Below are 22,927 nucleotides of genomic sequence, written 5' to 3' on the forward strand. Positions count from 1 at the left end.
CATGAAAGTGGTTGGTTTTTGGCTTCTTATTTGTCCAGCTTCCATATTCGTTTTTATACACTTTACAAGAAATACATTGGCGGCAAACTCCGTAGCTTGTTTGCGCTGGCTTTCGGAAACTCTTATTTTGAAAGCGCAGGCGCGATGGAGCGGCGCTTTTATTGTGAAGACAGGAACTGTGCAGTCAGTCTTTAGGCTTTTGACGGGATGTACGGTTGAAATAAAAAAGGGTCTTTATTCCTTCACGCTTTTGATTGATTGATTGATTGATTGAAACTTTTATTAGTAGATTGCACAGTACAGTACATATTCCGTACGATTGACCATTAAATGGTAACACCCGAATACGTTTTTCAACTTGTTTAAGTCAGGTCATGTGACCACCTGGCTCTGTTTGATTGGTCCAACGTCACCAGTGACTGCATCTGATTGGTGGAACGAAGTGAAACGTCACCAGTAAGGCAGGCACTTTGAAGGTCTGTCTGACAGACCAAAACAAACAAAGCGTGCATTAACAGATCGATAAAAATTAGTAGCGAGTAGCGAGCTGAATGTAGATAAAAGTAGCGGAGTAAAAGTAGCGTTTCTTCTCTATAAATATACTCAAGTAAAAGTAAAAGTATGTTGCATTAAAACTACTCTTAGAAGTACAATTTATCACAAAAGTTACTCAAGTAGATGTAACGGAGTAAATGTAACGCGTTACTACCCACCTCTGGTCTCTTCATACAAAGCTGCAGTGCAACGTTCAAAAAAATCCAAAACAATCGTGCACCAATTAGAACCTTTTATTCATTCAACATCCAGCCTCCAGATGAACCTCTTACAGCATTTTGTGACATGACAGAATTAACGCAACTCATCTTTTCTTCACTCTCTTTGACATGATGCTATTTCTGTACTTAACTACATAAAGTGTGTCAGGTTCAAACACTGATGACATCTATTAAACAGACAAGAAGCAAGGAATCATGCAGAGACAGACTTCAATTTTACTCAATGAGGAGAGACGTATGGGGCTGTACTCTAGTTACAGAAACAACCTACGCTCTAAGGCACAGCCCACGTTCTCCTCTATTTATTTGGGAGGTCCCTGGTTCATCCCTCTTAGTTCATATTTACTGGTTCACATCTGAAACATCTTCTGGACCACTTCTGGAAGCATATTATTATTTACTTCTCTGTGAAGCGCTTCGAGTGTCTAGAAAAGCGCTATATAAATCTAATGCATTATTATTATTATTCATCACTGAGGCTGCTGCTGAAGGACGGGGGGTAATTTCGGCAGCCCCAGTTAGACACAATATATGATTATTCAGAAATGCAAATGTGCTGACACTCGTGATATCGCCCTGTCTCTGCTTTGTCTGCGTCACGGTACTCGATGTTCGGCCTTGGGGGGCCCACATCTGCGGTACCCTCCAATGTTTCTCATTGTTATCCCATTGGGTTGAGTTTTTTCTTGCCCTGATGTGGGATCTGAGCCAAGGATGTCGTTGTGGCTTGTGCAGCCCTTTGAGACACTTGTGATTTAGAGCTTAATAAGTAAATTGATTGATTGATTGATTGATTGATGATAACTGCTACCAAGGACGTGTGTGGCTGTGCCCGGATGCATGGTGCCCCAGTTAGATACAATATATGATTATTCAGAAATGCAAATGTGCTGACACTCGTGATATCGCCCTGTCTCTGCTTTGTCTGCGTCACGGTACTCGATGTTCGCCCTTGGCAGTCAGCAGGCCGGTTCTGGACACAAACACTGATACCAGTACAACTTCAGCACAATTGATAATAACTATAGCAACAGCCTTTAAGCATAAGAGTTGTGTGATAACTTACACGTAATTATTCTAACAAGTGTTATTCCAGCTCTTGTTTTGGAGATAGTTGAATCACTTTTTTGCACACCAAATCAAACTTCCTCTCTGAAACATGGCACATTCTAATGTCATCTTTTTTTGGAGTTCTCACAGACAGCTGTCCCCCATGGCGCACGGGCGTTCCAGCACGTTTTTCCGACGCGAAACCGCTTCCAGGATCTTCTTTCTGAGTCCCAGCTGGATGCGAATGCTTTTCAGGTCTTCATCGGAGCAAAGCATGAGCGCCTCCAGGTCCAAGTGCTCTCTGGTGAAAGCCAAGGCAAACTCTGACAAGGACATGGAAGACAAAAAGGCGTCCAGCGGAGAAGTCTCCTCCTCCTCCTCGTCATCCAGGCCCAGATCTTCCTGCTCCCACGGCACATCCGTGTTGGCGTTCCCCTCTTCCTCTGCCTCGAGTGTTTCGTTTTCAACCAGGTAGCCGAGATTTTCGCTGCTTCCACTAAAGACCTCCTCCGTGTCCAGGCTCATCCTCTTCATAAAAATAAGACCACCAAGACCGGGTCTGTTGAAGATGGACTGTTTGACTTGACCCGAGTCACTATCCTCGCCATGGTCGGCCTCTTCTTCCTCTTCTAGCCTCCTCTCATCCTGCTCGGTGAAAACGTCCAAGAAGTCAGGATTCCCAGCCGCTCCGTCTTCCTGCTTGAGGAAAATAACGTTTCCATCCGCGCCTGATCTCTGCAGAGTCCCCTTTTCTTTCTTTCCCAGCTTCTTCTGCAGCGTGCCTCTCACTCGGGCTGTCAGCGAGCCAGTTTGGTCAGAGGCGATAAGCTTGGAGAACTGCTCGCTAACCGTGTCGCTGCTCGGCAAAGCCGACGTCTCGCTGACCTCCGAAACAGACCCCGCGGCGTCTGCGCCGCGGTACATCTTATTCATCTTGCTCTGGTGTCTCCTCTTCACCTTCTCGCAGAGCTTCCTCCGTTTCTCTGCTTCTTTGCTGGCCTCCTTCTTTAACCTGGCGACCCTCTTTGGGTTCTGGCTGGTCTGCTGGGAGGCCGCACCATCCAGGAAGCGCACACACTCCATGCGGTCCCGTGACGCAGCGACGTCCATAGCGGTGTGAAAGTCATTGTCCAACGCAAACAGGTTGGCGTCAAAGCTGACCAGGAAGCTGAGGATGTGCATGTGGTCGTTAGCGGCGGCATGGTGCAGCGGCGTGTTGCCCCAGATGTCGCTTCTGTTGGGGTCTCCCCTGTGGGCCACAAATACACTTGTAAGTGGACTCCTTTTTTCTGTTCAACACCACAATAGTAGTATCTAACATAATAGTATGAGAGTCCAGTCCATAGTGGATCTAACATAATAGTGTGAGAGTCCAGTCCATAGTGGATCTAACATAATAGTGTGAGAGTCCAGTCCATAGTGGATCTAACATAATAGTGAGAGTACAGTCCATAGTGGATCTAACATAATAGTGAGAGTACAGTCCATAGTGGATCTAACATAATAGTGTGAGAGTCCAGTCCATAGTGGATCTAACATAATAGTGTGAGAGTCCAGTCCATAGTGGATCTAATATAATAGTGTGAGAGTCCAGTCCATAGTGGATCTAACATAATAGTGTGAGAGTCCAGTCCATAGTGGATCTAACATAATAGTGTGAGAGTCCAGTCCATAGTGGATCTAACATAATAGTGAGAGTCCAGTCCATAGTGGATCTAACATAATAGTGTGAGAGTCCAGTCCATAGTGGATCTAACATAATAGTGTGAGAGTCCAGTCCATAGTGGATCTAACATAATAGTGTGAGAGTCCAGTCCATAGTGGATCTAACATAATAGTGAGAGTCCAGTCCATAGTGGATCTAATATAATAGTGTGAGAGTCCAGTCCATAGTGGATCTAACATAATATTGTGAGAGTCCAGTCCATAGTGGATCTAACATAATAGTGTGAGAGTCCAGTCCATAGTGGATCAAACATAATAGTGTGAGAGTCCAGTCCATAGTGGATCTAACATAATAGTGTGAGAGTCCAGTCCATAGTGGATCTAACATAATAGTGTGAGAGTCCAGTCCATAGTGGATCTAATATAATAGTGTGAGAGTCCAGTCCATAGTGGATCTAACATAATAGTGTGAGAGTCCAGTCCATAGTGGATCTAACATAATAGTGAGAGTCCAGTCCATAGTGGATCTAATATAATAGTGTGAGAGTCCAGTCCATAGTAGATCTAACATAATAGTGTGAGAGTCCAGTCCATAGTGGATCTAACATAATATTGTGAGAGTCCAGTCCATAGTGGATCTAACATAATAGTGTGAGAGTCCAGTCCACAGTGGATCTAACATAATAGTGAGAGTCCAGTCCATAGTGGATCTAACATAATAGTGTGAGAGTCCAGTCCATAGTGGATCTAACATAATAGTGTGAGAGTCCAGTCCATAGTGGATCTAACATAATAGTGAGAGCCCATTCCATTGCGGATCAAACGTAATAGTGTGAGAGTCCAGTCCATAGTGGATCTAACATAATAGTGAGAGTCCAGTCCATAGTGGATCTAACATAATAGTGAGAGTCCAGTCCATAGTGGATCTAACATAATATTGTGAGAGTCCAGTCCATAGTGGATCTAACATAATAGTGTGAGAGTCCAGTCCATAGTGGATCAAACATAATAGTGTGAGAGTCCAGTCCATAGTGGATCTAACATAATAGTGTGAGAGTCCAGTCCATAGTGGATCTAACATAATAGTGTGAGAGTCCAGTCCATAGTGGATCTAATATAATAGTGTGAGAGTCCAGTCCATAGTGGATCTAACATAATAGTGTGAGAGTCCAGTCCATAGTGGATCTAACATAATAGTGAGAGTCCAGTCCATAGTGGATCTAATATAATAGTGTGAGAGTCCAGTCCATAGTGGATCTAACATAATAGTGTGAGAGTCCAGTCCATAGTGGATCTAACATAATAGTGAGAGTCCAGTCCATAGTGGATCTAACATAATAGTATGGACTGGACTCTCCCACTATTATGTTAGATCCACTATGGACTGGACTCTCACAATATTATCTTGGATCCACTATGGACTGGACTCTCAAACTATTATGTTAGATCCACTATGGACTGGACTCTTACTATTATGTTAGATCCACTATGGACTATCAGTCTCACAATCAACCACAGTCTTGAAGCAATTGAGGCAAAAATGCAAACAGCACTGTTGATTCATTCCAAAAAAGAGTCGTGAATAAAGAGAGTATGTCCAACTAAACAACACACGCCATAACAGATGAGGCGCTAGCTGTCTAAAGTCGGGACCCAGGGTGGACCACTCATCTGTGCATCATCTCTGCGCTGCTGACCTGTCTCCACTCAAGATGATCTCCTGCTGGCCCCACTATGGACTGGACTCTCACTATTATGTTAGATCCACTATGGACTGGACTCTCACTATTATGTTAGATCCACTATGGACTGGACTCTCACTATTATGTTAGATCCACTATGGACTGGACTCTCACTATTATGTTAGATCCACTATGGACTGGACACTCACTATTATGTTAGATCCACTGTGGACTGGACTCTCACTATTATGTTAGATCCACTATGGACTGGACTCTCACTATTATGTTAGATCTACTATGGACTGGACTCTCACTATTATGTTAGATCCACTATGGACTGGACTCTCACTATTATGTTAGATCTACAATGGACTGGACTCTCACTATTATGTTAGATCCACTATGGACTGGACTCTCACTATTATGTTAGATCCACTATGGACTGGACTCTCACACTGTTATGTTAGATCCACTATGGACTGGACTCTCACTATTATGTTAGATCCACTATGGACTGGACTTTCATACTATTATGTTAGATCCACTATGGACTGGACTCTCACTATTATGTTAGATGCACTATGGACTGGACTCTCACTATTATGTTAGATCCACTATGGACTGGACTCTCACTATTATATTGGATCCACTACGGACTGGACTCTCACAATATTATGCTAGATCCACTATGGACTGGACTCTCACTATTATGTTAGAGCCACTATGAACTGGACGCTCACTATTATGTCAGATCCACTATGGACTGGACTCTCACTATTATGTTAGATCCACTATGGACTGGATACTCACTATTATGTTAGATCCACTGTGGACTGGACTCTCACTATTATGTTAGATCCACTATGGACTGGACTCTCACTATTATGTTAGATCTACTATGGACTGGACTCTCACTATTATGTGAGATCCACTATGGACTGGACTCTCACACTATTATGTTAGACCCACTATGGACTGGACTCTCACAATATTATGTTAGATCCACTATGGACTGGACTCTCACTATTATGTTAGATCTACTATGGACTGGACTCTCACTATTATGTTAGATCCACTATGGACTGGACTCTCACTATTATGTTAGATCTACTATGGACTGGACTCTCACTATTATGTTAGATCCACTATGGACTGGACTCTCACTATTATGTTAGATCTACTATGGACTGGACTCTCACTATTATGTTAGATCCACTATGGACTAGACTCTCATACTATTATGTTAGATCCACTATGGACTGGACTCTCATACTATTATGTTAGATCCACTATGGACTGGACTCTCACTATTATGTTAGATCCACTATGGACTGGACTCTCACTATTATGTTAGATCCACTATGGACTGGACTCTCACTATTATGTTAGATCTACTATGGACTGGACTCTCACAATATTATGTTAGATCCACTATGGACTGGACTCTCATACTATTATGTTAGATCCACTATGGACTGGACTCTCACAATATTATGTTAGATCCACTATTGACTGTACTCTCACACTATTATGTTAGATCCACTATGGACTGGACTCTTACAATATTATGTTAGATCCACTATGGACTGGACTCTCACACTATTATGTTAGATCCACTATAGACTGGACTCTCATACTATTATGTTAGATCCACTAGGGACTGGACTCTGGGGGGGCCCAAATCTGCCGCCCCCTCCAATGTTTCTCATTGTTATCCCATTGGGTTGAGTTTTTCCTTGCGCTGATGTGGGATCTGAGCCAAGGATGTCGTTGTGGCTTGTGCAGCCCTTTGAGACACTCGTGATTTAGGGCTAAACAAGTAAACATTGATTGATTGATTGATTGATGATAACTGCTACCAAGGACGTGTGTGGCTGTGCCCGGATGCATGCAATTGCTGTCCTTCTGATGTTAGTTTTTCTGACAAAACAAACCAAATGAATACGTCCATATATAGTTCTAAACATACTGCGGCTCCATTCACCCATCCAGTTTCTATAAACTTCAAATAAAACATGCTTTCATATCGTGAAAGTAGAGTAGAGAGACCAATTACTGCTGCGTAATTAAATGTTGCAGCATTATGACTACAAAAGGGAAAATCTTTGGGACCAGAGGGCTATCCTAAATATTTTGGCATAAGCCAGCCACCTTATTATTGGACATGTACAATGAATCGTTTGAATCTGGCCGCCTCCCCCAAACACTCAACACCGACCCTGGTGCACTCTGTATTGTTCTATTAGCCTTTTAAATGTGGACTTGAAAGTGCTGGCTTCACGTCTGGATACTATCCTGTCTTCTATTATTAATGCGGATCAAAGCAGGTTCATTCGGAATAGCACTCCTTTTCTAATCTTTGACGTCTTATCAATATATTGAATGATGTGCCTGCTCTTAACACTGAAGAGGCAGGGATATTTATACTTGCTGAAAAGGCGCTCGACCGAGTGGAGTGGAATGATCTATTTTATGTCCTGGAGAGATTTGGCTTTGGTAACAGTTTTATTTCATGGATTAACTTTTCCTGAATCCTTGGTCAGGACAAATATTATTCAATCGGAATGTTTTTGCCTTTACCGTTCCACGCGGCAGGGTTGCCCTCTGAGCCCATGACTTTTTGCTCTTGCCATTGAGCGTCTGTCAATAGAGCTTTGTACTAGAGATGCGCGGATAGGCAATTATTTCATCCGCAACCGCATCAGAAAGTCGTCAACCATCCGCCATCCACCCGATGTAACATTTGATCAGAATCGCACCCGCCCGCCATCCGCCCGCACCCGCCCGCACCCGCCCGTTGTTATATATCTAATATAGACGATGCAAGGCATTAGTGAGGTTATAAAGCTTTTGCCTGTTAAAGAAAGGAGACTGATCCAATGCAGCACAGACATTCGCGTGCCACGCTGTCACGACCCAGACGCACACCAGTGCGCAATCATATGGGAGCCGCGCTGAGCGCACCTCCAAGCGCGTCTCGCTGCCGGCGACGGCCGGGTATGGGCCCAACGCTCCAGCGCCATCCATTTTCAGGGCTAGTTGATTCGGCAGGTGGGTTGTTACACACTCCTTAGCGGGTCCCGACGTCCATGGCCACTGTCCTGCTGTCTATATCAACCAGGGTGAGCCCCACCCCTTTCGTGAGCGCACTGCGCGCGGAGTGACCCCTGTTACGCGCCCCGGCAACAGGGGTGGCGGGCAGGTAAGCTGCGCGGGCGGAGCGCGCGGAGTGACCCCTGTTACGAGCCCCCGGCCACGGGGGTGGCTGGCAGGTAAGCTGCTTACCTGCTGCGCGTGACGCCGGCCGCGGCGAAGGCGGACGAGGCGGGGTGTCGGTGCGGTGGGCGCGGTGGTGACCCTGGACGTGCGTCGGGCCCTTCTCACGGATCGCCTCCACTACGGCTCCCGGTGGGGCCCTCTCGGGGGAAAGGGCCTCGGTCCCGGACCCCGGCGAGGCGTCGGGGGCCTTCTCCGCTCCGTAAAAGTGTCCATCTCTTTTTTTTTCCTTCTTCTGTTGTGGCATATGCAGCAGGTGCCTGCTCGTTTTTCGTATGTGGGTAACAACATTTAACTATGTATATATATTTCCCAATTGGTTTAACTGCCACCCGCCTGAATCTATTTAAAATCTAATTTTTTTTTATTTCAACCGCCCGACCCGACCTGCGGATAAAATCTAATTTTTTTTAATTTCATCCGCCCGATCCGCGGATAATCCGCGGACTCCGCGGTTGTGCCCGCAAACCGCGCATCTCTACTTTGTACCAACCTGCTTCTTACGGGCATATGTAGACACAATGTGCAGGGGGAAGTCCCTCTCTATGCAGATGACCTCCTATTTGTCTCGGACATCTCTGTCTCGGTCTCGGCTGCTTTATGTACTCTGCAAGCTTTTGTGTCTGGTTACAAATTGAACTTGGGGTAAAGTGAAACATTTCCGATAAATTCTGCTGCTAAGAAATATCTTCTGCGAAATTTTCCCTTTAAAATTGCCATGCAAAGTTTCACATACTTGGGTGTCCAGGTCACACGTGCGCTTGCAGAGCTTTATCAAGCCAACTTCGTTACACTGTTTTCCAGAATCCAGGGAGATTTTGATCGCTGGTCCTCACTTAATTTATCTACAGAGGCTCGTGTCAACTCTGTTAAAATGTATGTGCTTCTGCGATTTTCCTACTTGTTCTAGTGCAGGGGTCGGCAACCCGCGGCTCCGGAGCCGCATGCGGCTCTTTGATCACGCTGATGCGGCTCAGCAGCTTACTTGCTGAACCCCCCAATTTTCCCGTGAGACTTCCGGAGTTCAGTGCCTCTCGCAGAAAACTCCCGGGATTAAAATTAACCGATTTTCACCCTTACGGCTATAATAAGGGCGTGCCATGATGGTACAACATTTGGCGCCATCTACAATCTGTATTAACAGCGTGCCAGCCCAACACTTGTTATACAATATACATGTTTTGCTTGCCCACGTACGTGACAGCAAGGCATACTTGGTCAACAGCCACACAGGTTACACTGACGGTGACCATATAAAACAACTTAGTAACACTCTTACAAATAATGCGCCACACTTTGAACCAAAACCAAACAAGAATGACAAACACATTTCGGGAGAACATCTGCACCTTAACACAACATAAACACAACAGAACAAACACCCAGAATCCCATGCAGCCCTGACTCTTCCGGGCTACATTATACACCCCTGCTACCCCCCCCCCCCCCTCTGTGCGTCGGTTGAGGTGGGCGGAGTTTGGTAGCGGGGGTGTATAATGTATCCCGGAAGAGTTAGGGCTGCATGGGATTCTGGGTATTTGTCCTCTTGTGTTTATGTTGTGTTACGGTTCTCCCAAAATGTGTTTGTCATTCTTGTTTGGTGTGGGTTCACAGTGTGGCGCATTATTAGTAAGAGTGTTAAAGTTTTTTTTATTTTTTTATACCGCCACCGTCAGTGTGACCTGTGTGGTTGTTGACTAAGTATGCCTTGCTGTCACCTACGTGAGCAAGCGGAAGCGCCATACAAAGTGTGACTGATCAGGCACGCTAGCTGTAGTGGGTGCTATATGCTGTACCATCACAGCACGCATGACGCTGAGCCATTCATTTAAAACCCGCGTGCCGCGCCAGCTTTCAAATTCCACTTATAGGTGTGGGCAGCGTGTCTGAGACCCCTGGTTTATACATAGCACAAAGCAAAAAAAAACCTTTGTATGCAGTGTTATTTCATTTAAAATTTCAAAAAGAATTTGTGGCTCCCATTGTTTTCTATAATTTGTGAAACTGGTCAAAATGGCTCTTAGACTGGTAAAGGTTGCCGACTCCTGTTCTAGTGTATACCACTTTTTCTCTCTCAGTCCTTTTTTTTGTTTTCCTCCAAACATATTGCTGGGTATTGTGGCCAAACAGATCAATTTTTGTTTCATCTGACCACAGAACTTTCCTCCAGAAGGTCGTATCTTTGTCCATGAGATGTCAGATGAAACAAAAATAGAGCTGTTTGGCCACAATACCCAGCAATATGTTTGGAGGGGAAAAGGTGAGGCCTTTAATCCCAGGAACACCATTCCTACCGTCAAGCATGGTGGTGGTAGTATTATGTTCTGGGCCTGTTTTGCTGCCAATGGAACTGGTGCTTTACAGAGAGTACCGTATTTTCCGCACCATAAGGCGCCCTGGGTTATAAGCCGCGCCTTCAATGAACGGCATATTTCAAAACTTTGTCCACCTATAAGCCGCCCCGTGTTGTAAGCCGCATCTAACTGCGCTAAAGGAATGTCAAAAAAACAGTCAAATAGGTCAGTCAAACTTTAATAATATATTAAAACCAGCGTGATGTGGGCGCGCATGGAATCGTATATCAACATGGACGAAGCTGCGTGAAAAAAGCCACCCGGCCTCTTCGCGTAAACTTACCTTAACCACTCGCTCATCTTTTCTTCATCCATCCCTTCGAGTTAGCTTTTATGATGACGCCGGCTGGAAAGGTCTCTTTTGGCAAGGTCTTCCTTTTGAATATCACCATGGGTGGAAGTTTCTGGCCATTAGCATGGCAAGCTAGAACCACAGTGAAGGATGACTTCTCATTCCCTGTGGTGCGAATATTCACCGTACGTGCTCCCGTTGTATCCACAGTGCGGTTCACAGGAATATCAGTTGCTGTGAAATAGTAATCCGTGTGCGGATGGAGAGATTGCGTCTTTTCATGAACCGGATCCCTGTCGTTTAGTAGGAGCCATTTTGTGGTCTTTACAGATGTAAACACACAAAGGAAATGAAACGTACGGTAATATCCGCACGCTTTTTCTTCTTCTACGCGGGCGGGTGGTTGCTTACAGTAGAAGAAGAAGCGCTTCCTGTTCTATGGGGGCGGGTGCTTACCTTGGCGGTTGCTTGCGTAGAAGAAGAAGCGCTTCCTGTTCTACCGGGAAAAAAGATGGCGGCTGTTTACCGTAGTTACGAGACCGAAACTTTATGAAAATGAATCTTAATATTTATCCATATATAAAGCGCACCGGGTTATAAGGCGCACTGTCAGCTTTTGAGAAAATTTGTGGTTTTTAGGTGCGCCTTATAGTGCGGAAAATACGGTAAATGGGACAATGAAAAAGGAGGATTACCTCCAAATTCTTCAGGACAAGCTAAAATCATCAGCCCTTGGAGGTTGGGTCTTGGGCGCAGTTGGGTGTTCCAGCAGGACAATGACCCCAAAGTGGTAAAGGAATGGCTAAATCGGGCTAGAATGAATGTTTTAGAATGGCCTTCCCAAAGTCCTGACTTAAACGTGTGGACAATGCTGAAGAAACAAGTCCATGTCAGAAAAACAACAACGCTACCTGAACAGCACCAATTGTGTCTGCAATAGCTGCAATAGGTGTATCTTCAAAGCTGTTTTGAATGACAATTTACTTTGTGAGAGAATAATGTGAGATGGCAACCGATTCCAGAATGATAAACATCGATACATGACTGCATTTTTGAGGAGATTAGAATGATAAACATCTATACATGAGTGTATGTTTGAGGAGATTGGTCCTGGGAGCAGAAAGTGTTTGTTTGGTTTTGTACTGTGTAGTTATATTTTTATGGTAATTAATATTCTGTGACTGTAAATTGTTTGCTTGTTTGCTTGTTGAGGCTTTTATTTGTTTCTGTATTGTGTATGTATAATTATATTGACTGCACTTAAATGTAGAGTATATGTAGAATATATTTATATTATTTATATATTTTATATATATATAATATATTATACTGTATATATTATATTATTTAGGGACTGAGTCCCTTTGGAGGGACCGAGTCCCTTTGGGACAGAGGACCCTATTATTATACCGCCGCCTCTTTGAGCTGTAATTTGACTTAACATGCTTCAAAACTCACCAAATTGGACACACACATCAGGTCTGGCAAAAATTGCGATCTAATCAAAACACCAAACCCCAAAACTCAAAATTGCGCTCTAGCGCCCCCTAGGAAGAAAAAACAGACAAAACTGCCTATAACTCCCAGTAAGAATGTCGTAGATGTTGGAATAATTGTTTGTAAGTTATCACAAAAGAAACGTTGTATTATGAATGCTGTCTTTCGAGGCCTAACAAGAGGAAGAAGGCTCGTGAAACGCCACTGTGATTTCAACACGGACAGATGGCAGGATCTGCTCAACTTCCAGAGGAACTCTCTTTGAAGTGTTAAACGAACTCTCTCTGAAGTATTTCACAAACTCTCTTCCAACTATTTGGTAACCGAGGTCAACGCTATTTACGACCCGCTGCCCTCTTGAAGTTGCTGTGGTCAGGAGACGGGAGGGGTTATCCATTTGTCCTCCAACACCTGCCCCAGCTGGATCCAGGAAGAGCCCAAGCCCGAGAAATCATCTTCTTGGTCTTCAAAGCGACCAAAAACAATGACTGTTTTACATACTTCCCATTCCTGCTGTGACATGTGTTGGTGCGTGAACATTGAACATCTGAATAAAAGAGGAGACGAAAACCTTCTTCGTCAGAGCGTGGTGCAGGACTGTACAGAGAGTGCAGTGGCCATGTCTCTCCTCAATTGAGTCCAAATTGAATTCTGTCTCTGTTTGATTCCTTGCCTTTTGTCTTGTTTAATAGATGTCCTCAGTGTTTGAACGTGACAGTAGAGACATGAAACAAAAACCTCTATGTAGATCTCACTTAGACCTATATTTCACACACTGACAACCCGCAGCAAAAATCAACAGGAAGTTTGAAATTCCCCCTTCAAAACAAAAGTTGTGTAAAAACAGTCACCTTTTTTCAAACATTATCTCTTCTGAGCGCGTTTGTCGTGTCGGCTTCAAATTAGCACAGGAGAGAGATTCAACCCTTCTGATTAAAAGTTGATGAAAGAGTTTTAAATACTGCTTCGGTTTGGATTTTATGAGCCCTCAAAAATAATGCTCTTTGTTTTGTCAATATTCACAACAAGTGTACTATCTTTTACTGAGATAATAATGAATGAACTTGTCTCATTAATGGTCATGCTCGTCTCTTAGCATTCACACAACAAGCACAAAGCATAATGTAATAGTTCAACCATTAAGATGTAAAGTCCACAGTGTTCCAGCTATAAAAGTCCTCATAAATCCCTGTGCGTGTGTACTGACCATTTGTGGCCCCGTTGGTAAAACAAGCCCCGCCTACAGCAGTGAAAACAATGGAAATGGTGTTCTCTAGTGATGTGCCACAGCTACAGGCTCCTTTGTTGAGTCTAATGAGGGATGTAGATGGAAATTATCATTGAATAAACAGTTCTTTTGTTTTGGACGCTGAAACATTTGGCTTCAGCCATCAGAGAGCTGCCACAAGAAATAAAAGTTGTCACTGGTTTTTGACGCAGTGCGACTATAGTCCGACTCGCTCATGACCAAACAAAGACTCAACTTTATAATGTATAAGTAAAAAAATCAATCAATAAATTAAAGCTGCAAGCAGCGATGGACGGGACCGACTTTGACGGCACATAAAATCCAAACCGGAGCAGTAATTAAAACTCTTTGGTCAACTTTTAATCAGAAAGATTCAATCTCTCTGCTGTGCTAATTTGAAGCCGACACGACAAAAGCGCTCAGAGGAAATAATGTTTGAAAAAAGGTGACCGGTTTTTACAAAACTTTTGTTTTGAAGGGAGAATTGCAAACTTCCTGTTGATTTTTGCTGGGGGTTGTCAATAAATGAAATGTAGGTCTAAGTGAGACCTACATAGAGGTTTTTGTTTCATGTCTCTAAGACACTCCTACTGGAAGTTACAGGAAGTTTTGTCTGAGTTTTCGTCCTAGGAGCAGTTGTGTCTGTGTTTTCTTCCTAGGGGGCGCTAGAGCGCAATTTTGAGTTTTGGGGTTGTTGTTTTTTTTATTAGATCTCACTTTTTGCCAGTCCTGATGTGTGTGTCCAGTTTGGTGAGTTTTGAAGCATGTTAAAGGGGTCAAATTACAACTCAAAGAGGCAAAAGTGACTGTTTTTAGTAAACTTTTGTTTTGAAGGGGGAATTGCCAACTTCCTGTATATTTCTGCTGAAAGATGTCAATGTATGAAATCTAGGTCTAAGTCAGACCTACATAGAGGTTTTTTTTTCATGTCTCTACGACATTCCTACCGGAACTTACAAGCAGTTGTGTCTGTGTTTTTTCCTAAGGGGCGCTAGAGCGCAATTTTGAGTTTTTTTTATTTATTTTTTATTAGATGGCAATTTTTGCCAGTCCTGATGTTTAAGTTGTACTTCTTCCATTTCTTTGTCATATTTGAAAACAGCTCGTGTTTTCCATTTCTTCTCTTGATGCTCTGTCAGCAAGTATACTGTGTGTGTTAACCTTGAGTTCTTTGGAATGTGTTTTGACTAGCATTTTGTTTTGTCTACAGAGACAGGACGAGAGAGAGGGTGGTGGGATCGGGAAGAGAGACCATTTTGGAAGGCGCAATAGAATGTTCTAGGGTTAGACTGGTCTCAAAATGTATATTGGCAAAGCTTTGAGAATATACAACAAAATACCTATTCTGTCTCTGGTGGTTTTTCAACTCAGCTTTAAAGTGTCGTAAAGAGCTTGGGAGCGAATTGTGACTTGAATTCCCTGGGAGGAACAACCGGTCCAAAACGCAACAATATATATATATATATATATATATATATATATATATATATATATATATATATATATATATATATATATATGAAATACTTGAGTTGGTGAATTCTAGCTGTAAATATACTCCTCCCCTCTTAGCCACGCCCCCAACCACGCCTCTGCCCCACCCCGACCACGCCCCCACCCCACCCCACCCCCCAAAATCGGAGGTCTCAAGGTTGGCAAGTATGCTCTGAGGGCAGTCATAACTGTAATTTGGCCCTCAGCTCAAGGGCATGGAGCATTTTACAATTCGGTCTGCTTTGTATAAGTTAAAGACTAAGATGAGAAACAAAAGTGATATATCATACTGTATATTGTCATGATCTGTGGTCTAGATCAGTGGTCCCCAACCTTTTTGTAGCTGGTCAACGCTTGAAAATGTGTCCCACGGACCGGGTGGGTTGTCATAAAGAAATACAATCATTGTCATGTCTGTGTAATCATGTTTTGTCTTAGTCATGTTTTGTTTAGTTTCTGTCTTTTCACATCCCTTGTCTTGTTTCCATGATTACCCCATTAGTTTCACCTGTTCCACGTTTGGACTCATTGTGCACTCTTATTTGTCACCATAGCAACCATTAGTTTTCACCTGTCACGTCACGCACCTGTTTCACGTTTTGAGTCACGCACCTGCTTTCACTAATCATGTCCATAGTATTTAAGTTCATTCATTTTCTGTTGTTCGTCCTGACGACCTCACACCACATTTATGCTCTGTCCATTTTTTCATGCCCATGTTCACGCTGCTCCTTTTTTGTCCATGCCAAGTAAGTTTTCTTTATTCAAGCCATAGTTTGCAAGTTTTGTTTAATTGTTCATAGTTTATTCTCCGCCACTGTGCGCGCCTTTTGTTTGATCCTTTTTTTGTATTTATAGTTAATAAATAAATCATGTACCTTAATTACCGTCTCGCCCGTGCCAACTTTCCGTTGCATCCTGGAAAAGCACACACTCAAGACCAAGTCTTGACAGTCATGTGTGCTTACGGACTGTATTCCTGCAGACTGTATTGATTTATATTGATATATAATGTAGGAACCAGAAATATTAATAACAGAAAGAAACAACCCTTTTGTGCGAATGAGTGTGAATGAGTGTAAATGGGGGAGGGAGTTTTTTTTTGTGTTGGTACACTAATTGTTAGTGTATCTTGTGTTTTTTATGTTGATTTAATATATATATATATATATATATATATATATATATATATATATATATATATATATATATATATATATATATATATATATATATATATATATATATTGTTTTTTATATATATATTTTTTTAATTTCTTGTGCGGCCCGGTACCACTGGTCTAGATCATGTTGTGTTTGGTTATGTTCTGTTGGTTTTTGGACTCTTTTAGTTCCCGTTTGCGCTTCCTTGTTTGTTTAGTCACCATGACGACTCATTGGTTTCACCTGACTCATCTTGACTCACTCATCTGTTCTAATCTATTCAAGCCTGTTTTTTTCAGTTAGTCGTCCTGGCGACATTGATGTTTATTTCTTGCTCTGCTCATGTTGGTACTCTGTTCATGCTCGGTTCATACCATAGTTCATGCTTCATGCCATGCCACGTCAGTTTTGTTTATTCAAGCCACAGTTTAGTGAGTTTTTCAGTTTCATGTTTCATGTCCTAACTTTTTTTGCCTTTGCTTTCACGTGCGTTAGGCACGCTCGTTGTTTGTTGTTTTGTAGTACTTTTTGACAAAGATTAAATCATGTTTCAAGGGGCGGCATAGCTCGTTTGGTAGAGTGGCCGTGCCAGCAACTTGAGGGTTCCAGGTTCGATTCCCGCTTCCGCCATCCTAGTCACTGCCGTTGTGTCCGTGGGCAAGACACTTTACCCACCTGCTCCCAGTGCCACCCACACTGCTTTAAATGTAACTTAGATATTGGCTTTCACTATGTAAAAGCCAGTGACGTGTGGTGAGGTTGATGGCTGGTGAGGCACTGACTTCATCACAGTCAGATTTACAAACATATGAACCCTAAAGAGTATCTTATTCACCATTTGATTGGCAGCAGTTAACGGGTTATGTTTAAAAGCTCATACCAGCATTCTTCCCTGCTTGGCACTCAGCATCAAGGCTTGGAATTGGGGGTTAAATCACCAAAAATGATTCCCAGGCGCGGCGCCGCTGCTGCCCACTGCTCCCCTCACCTCCCAGGGGGTGATCAAGGGGATGGGTCAAATGCAGAGGACAAATTTCATTACACCTAGTGTGTGTGTGACAATCATTGCTACTTTAACTTAACTTTAACTTTACACATACAAACTGTAGCACACAAAAAAGCACATTTAATAAAAAAAAACGTTATTATGGTCTTACCTTTACTTAGAAATTAAGTCCATGCGCCGCAACTAAAGCCCTCACTTAAACTTGCAACGTGCAAGATTGAATCTATTTAAAAAAGTGTAACCGAGGGTTTATAAATGTGGCCTATACTGTATGAAACTACAAAATAACAAACACGGAGGCTCCAGTTTACACGAGGACCACTTTATTTACCTTCTTTCAAAAACCTCCGCAACGTGACATCACTTCCGCTCTTAGTGCCTTCAAAATAAGAGCTCAAGGCATATACTGTATAACAGCGCATAACAGGAACTTAACATCACAAAGAGGAAAACCCATGAAAATAGGTTACAAAAGTTATTTAATAAGAAGCCAAAAAGTGCAAAAACAATAATGTTCATGTTGGAGGAGTTGTGAATTAGGTACACCTGCAGTCTGCAGGTGTACCTAATGTTGTGTCCCTGCAGTCATTCACAACTCCTCCAACACCAACATGATTGTTTTTGCACTTTTTGGCTTCTTATGAAATTTAAAAAAAAAATAGATTCAATCTTGCACGTGGAAAGTTTAAGTGTGGGCTTTAGTTGATACAACAATTCTACGGCGGGGGTGCAGGAGGCGAGCCTCAGCCAGTGCGTCTTTTGCAGCCGTTTTATGATCGCTCAGCACAAGAAATACTTTACACACATACAGTTGTTGACAAAATACACTGTACATTATATACCTCAGCTAACTAAACTATGGAAATGTATAATATAATTCATATAGCAATACGGTCTCACTGCACAGCAGGCCAGCAGTTAGCCGAGTCATTGCGCAATCCATGTTGAGGCACTGAGTGACGTGCCTCAACTGGCTGCTGTTCACCGCATCGTCTCTTCTCAGTATTTGAACGGCAAATGTGAAAATTCAGCGATTTTGAATAAAAATAATCTAAAACTGGTGAAGTTAAATGGAAAATAACTTTATAGTATAATCACTGGATACATATAACAATTTAACATTTTTTTTTTTTCTTTTTACATTTTTTTTCTTTCCATGATGGCAGGTGAGGCTTTTACCAGTGACTGCACGTCACTGGTAAAAGCGCTTTGAGTCACTAGAGAAAAGCGCTATATAAATATAATTCACTTCACTTCACTTTTTACCTGCAAGCCTTGTCCGGTCAAGTCCGTTTGCATCCTGGGAAAACAATCCTCGCAGTAAGCTGCGTAAAAATCCACGTCATGACAGTATATAATATTGGCGCAAAGCTAGAAATGGCATAAAAAATTACTATTCAAAAATAATAATAATAATAATACAAGTAAAAAAGTTTCAATATTTAAAATATTAAAATAATTTTCTGCTGGATCTACTCTTTATTTTATGCTGCCGGTCATGTCTGTGTGATCATGTTTTTGTCTTAGTCATGTTTTATTTAGTTATTGGACTTTTTAGTTTCTGGCTTTTCACTCCCTTGTCTTGTTTCCATGATTACCCCATTAGTTTCACCTGTTCCACGTTTGGACTCATTGTGCACTCTTGTTTGTCACCATAGCAACCATTAGTTTTCACCTGTCACGTCACGCACCTGTTTCACGTTTTGAGTCAACGCACCTGTTTTCGTTAATCATGTCTGTAGTATTTAAGTTCATTGTTTTTCAGTTTGTCTTTCTGGTGACATCTCCACATTTATCAATCATCAATCAATCAATGTTTATTTATATAGCCCTAAATCACAAGTGTCTCAAAGGGCTGCACAAGCCACAACGACATCCTCGGTACAAAGCCCACATAAGGGCAAGGAAAAACTCACCCCAGTGGGACGTCGAAGTTATGCTTCTGTACACTCTTCATCCTCTAAGATCCTGCTTCATGTCCCATGCCAAAGTAAGTTTTTGTTCCATGTTTATAGTCTTTTTGTTTTTCATAGTTTGTTCTCCGCCATTGTGCGCGCCTTTTGTTTACTTCCTTGTTTTGTAGTTATAGTGTTAATTAAAAATGTACTTACATTCCCGTCTCGCCCGAGCCAACTTTCCGTTGCATTCCGGAAAAGCAAACACCCCGGACCAAGTCATGACACTGCCCTTTTTTGCTGCAGCTGTGACATATACTGTAATATTGTACATGGGATTTGTTACATATTGTATATATTATATAATAATATAATATAATATATCACTATATATTATACACTGTATATATAATATGTAAATATTACATATAGGTTACATATTATATTGCTACTATGGTACGTTTTTGGTCTTATTCATTCCTTTTGTTTTCGCCCTCTTTTTGTGCCCTTGTGTGCATTATCCTTTCCATCCTTACCCTTTCAATCCTTTGCAACTGAGCTACTGTGTGGAACAATTTCCCTTGTGGATCATTAAAGTTTGTCTAAGTCTAAGTTCATTAATGAACACTTAAAACCTCAACACAAATGCATACTTGCCAACCTTGAGACCTCCGATTTCGGGAGGTGGGGGGAGGGGTTGGGGGTGATCGGGGTGGGACGGGGGCGTGGTTGGGGGCATGGCTAAAAGGGGAGGAGTATATTTACAGCTAGAATTCACCAAGTCAAGTATTTCATATATATATATATATATATATATATATATATAAAGAAATACTTGACGTTCAGTGAATTCTAGTTATATATATATATATATATATATATATATATATATGTATATATATATTTATTTTATTATATATATATATATTTTATTATTTTTATATATATATATATATATATATATATATATATAAATACTTGAATTTCAGTGTTCATTTATTCACACATATACACACACATAACACTCATCTACTCATTGTTGAGTTAAGGGTTGAATTGTCCATCCTTGTTCTATTCTCTGTCACTATTTTTCGAACCATGCTGAACACCCTCTCTGATGATGCGTTGCTGTGTGGCACGCACAAAAGTGCTTTCATCAAATGCACTAGATGGCAGTATTGTCCTGTTTAAGAGTGTCACAACGTTGCTGTTTACGGCAGACGAACTGCTTTACGGTATACAAAAAAGTGACTGCTGTTGTTGTGTGTTGTTGCCGCGCTGGGAGGACGTTAATGAAACTGCCTAACAATAAACCCACATAAGAAACCAAGAACTCGCCCTCCATCATTCTATAGTTATAACGTGATTGGGCAGGTACGCTTTTTTATATTGTGGAGGACCTGAGTCCGCCTGAATTTCGGGAGATTTTCGGGAGAAAATTTGTCCCGGGAGGTTTTTGGGAGAGGCGCTGAATTTCGGGAGTCTCCCGGAAAAATCCGGGAGGGTTGGCAAGTATGCAAATGATACTATTAGGAAAATAAAAAGTTGTGCGTATATGTTTTTAACTCCTAAAAAAATGTTTTTGCATTGCTTTCAGATTTTTTTTTTTTTTTTTTTTTTTTTTAGCAGGTAACAGGTAGACAAAGCTAAAGCACAATACTCACCCTCTGCTGCAAATGAGCTGGAGTGCATTGACGTGTCCGTGGAAAGCAGCCAGCAAGGTGGGCGTCATGCCATCCTCGTCTGGCCAGTTCAGGTCCTTTCTTGTGGCCTCCTTCAAAAGGTCGGAGTTGCCGTCAATGGCCGCCTTGTGGTACCGAGACATCGTTGAACTCCCCCCAGAGTGAAAGGAAACAAAAGCGATCACTTTTCTTCTCGTGCTTTCAGGCGTGCAGACAAGGAACAGACCAAGTGAGCTCGTGCAGGGCGTCGTCCTGTCGGCAGCTCAGAGCCATAAAACAATAGCAAAGTCCAGTTCAGTGCTCCTATGTGGCAATTAAGGCCTGCTTTTATAGTTCTCTACAAACCTTTTCTCACTACCTTTTTTCCAAGTACGTAACCACTTACTCATTTCATTCTTGAACAGGGATGGGCAGTAACAAGCTACATACTAGAGATGCGCGGATAGGCAATTATTTCATCCGCAACCGCATCAGAAAGTCGTCAACCATCCGCCATCCACCCGTTTCTAACATTTAATCAGAACCGCACCCGCCCGTTGTTATATATCTAATATAGACGATGCAAGGCATTAGTGAGGTTATAAAGCTTTTGCCTGTTAAAGAAAGGAGACTGATCCAATGCAGCACAGACATTCGCGTGCCACGCTGTCACGGCCCAGACGCACACCAGTGCGCAATCATATGGGAGCCGCGCTGAGCGCACCTCCAAGCGCGTCTCGCTGCCGGCGACGGCCGGGTATGGGCCCGACGCTCCAGCGCCATCCATTTTCAGGGCTAGTTGATTCGGCAGGTGGGTTGTTACACACTCCTTAACGGGTTCCGACTTCCATGGCCACCGTCCTGCTGTCTATATCAACCAGGGTGAGCCCCACCCCTTTCGTGAGCGCACTGCGCGCGGAGTGACCCCTGTTACGCGCCCCCGGCAACAGGGGTGGCGGGCAGGTAAGCTGCGCGGGCGGAGCGCGCGGAGTGACCCCTGTTACAAGCTCCCGGCCACGGGGGTGGCGGGCAGGTAAGCTGCTTACCTGCTGCGCGTGACGCCGGCCGCGGCGAAGGCGGACGAGGCGGGGTGTCGGTGCGGTGGGCGCGGTGGTGACCCTGGACATGTGTCGGGGCCTTCTCGCGGATCGCCTCAGCTACGGCTCCCGGTGGGGCCCTCTCGGGGGAAGGGGCCTCGGTCCCGGACCCCGGCGAGGCGTCCCTTCTCCGCTCCGTAAAAGTGTCCATCTCTTTTTCTTTTTTTTTCTTCTGTTGTGGCATATGCTGCAGGTGCCTGCTCGTTTTTCGTATGTGGGTAACAACATTTAACTATGTATATATATTTCCCAATTGGTTTAACTGCCACCCGCCTGAATCTATTTAAAATCTAATTTTTTTTTTTTTTTCAACCACCCGACCCGACCCCCGCGGATAAAATCTAATTTTTTTTTATTTCATCCGCCCGATCCGCGGATAATCCGCGGATAATCCGCGGACTCCGCGGTTGTGCCCGCAAACCGCGCATCTCTACTACATACTACCTACTCCAGGGGTCGGCAACCTTTACCAGTCAAAGAGCCATTTTGACCCGTTTCACAAATTAAAGAAAACAATGGGAGCCACAAAACTCTTTTGAAATTTAAAATGAAATAACACTGCATACAAAGTTTTTTTTTTGCTTTGTGCTATGTATAAACCAGACACGCGGCCCGCACCTTAATATGGAAATGCAACGTTAGTGCGGCCCGCGAGTTTTATATGAATGGTGCTTGACAGCAGAGGTGGGACCAAGTCATTGTTTTGCAAGTCACAAGTAAGTCTCAAGTCTTTGCCCTCAAGTCCGAGTCAAGACAGGCAAGCCCCGAG

General features: G+C 43.0%; 1 protein-coding gene across 1 annotated transcript; it reads right to left on the reverse strand.

The window, feature by feature from the left end:
• Positions 1–848: 848 nt before the first annotated feature.
• On the reverse strand, positions 849–21,294 carry LOC133615653 (ankyrin repeat and SAM domain-containing protein 4B-like). The gene is made up of 2 exons (XM_061974404.2): positions 21,065–21,294; positions 849–3,075 (listed from the first exon to the last, which is right to left on the reverse strand). The coding sequence occupies exons 1-2, from the start codon at positions 21,223–21,225 to the stop codon at positions 1,971–1,973; spliced, it is 1,266 nt and encodes a 421-aa protein (XP_061830388.2). The 5' UTR covers positions 21,226–21,294; the 3' UTR covers positions 849–1,970.
• Between the last annotated feature and the right edge of the window lie 1,633 nt (positions 21,295–22,927).

This window comes from Nerophis lumbriciformis, linkage group LG22 (assembly GCF_033978685.3).
Source record: "Nerophis lumbriciformis linkage group LG22, RoL_Nlum_v2.1, whole genome shotgun sequence".
Taxonomy (NCBI): Eukaryota; Metazoa; Chordata; class Actinopteri; order Syngnathiformes; family Syngnathidae; genus Nerophis; species Nerophis lumbriciformis.

Bases quoted from the DNA above. Each gene is read 5' to 3' on its own strand.
- LOC133615653 (XM_061974404.2), bottom strand. From the start codon at position 21,225: ATGTCTCGGTACCACAAGGCGGCCATTGACGGCAACTCCGACCTTTTG. The intron at 3,076-21,064 runs GTGAGTATTGTG...TGTGGCCCACAG, and splicing joins CAGCTCATTTGCAGCAGAGG to GGGAGACCCCAACAGAAGCG.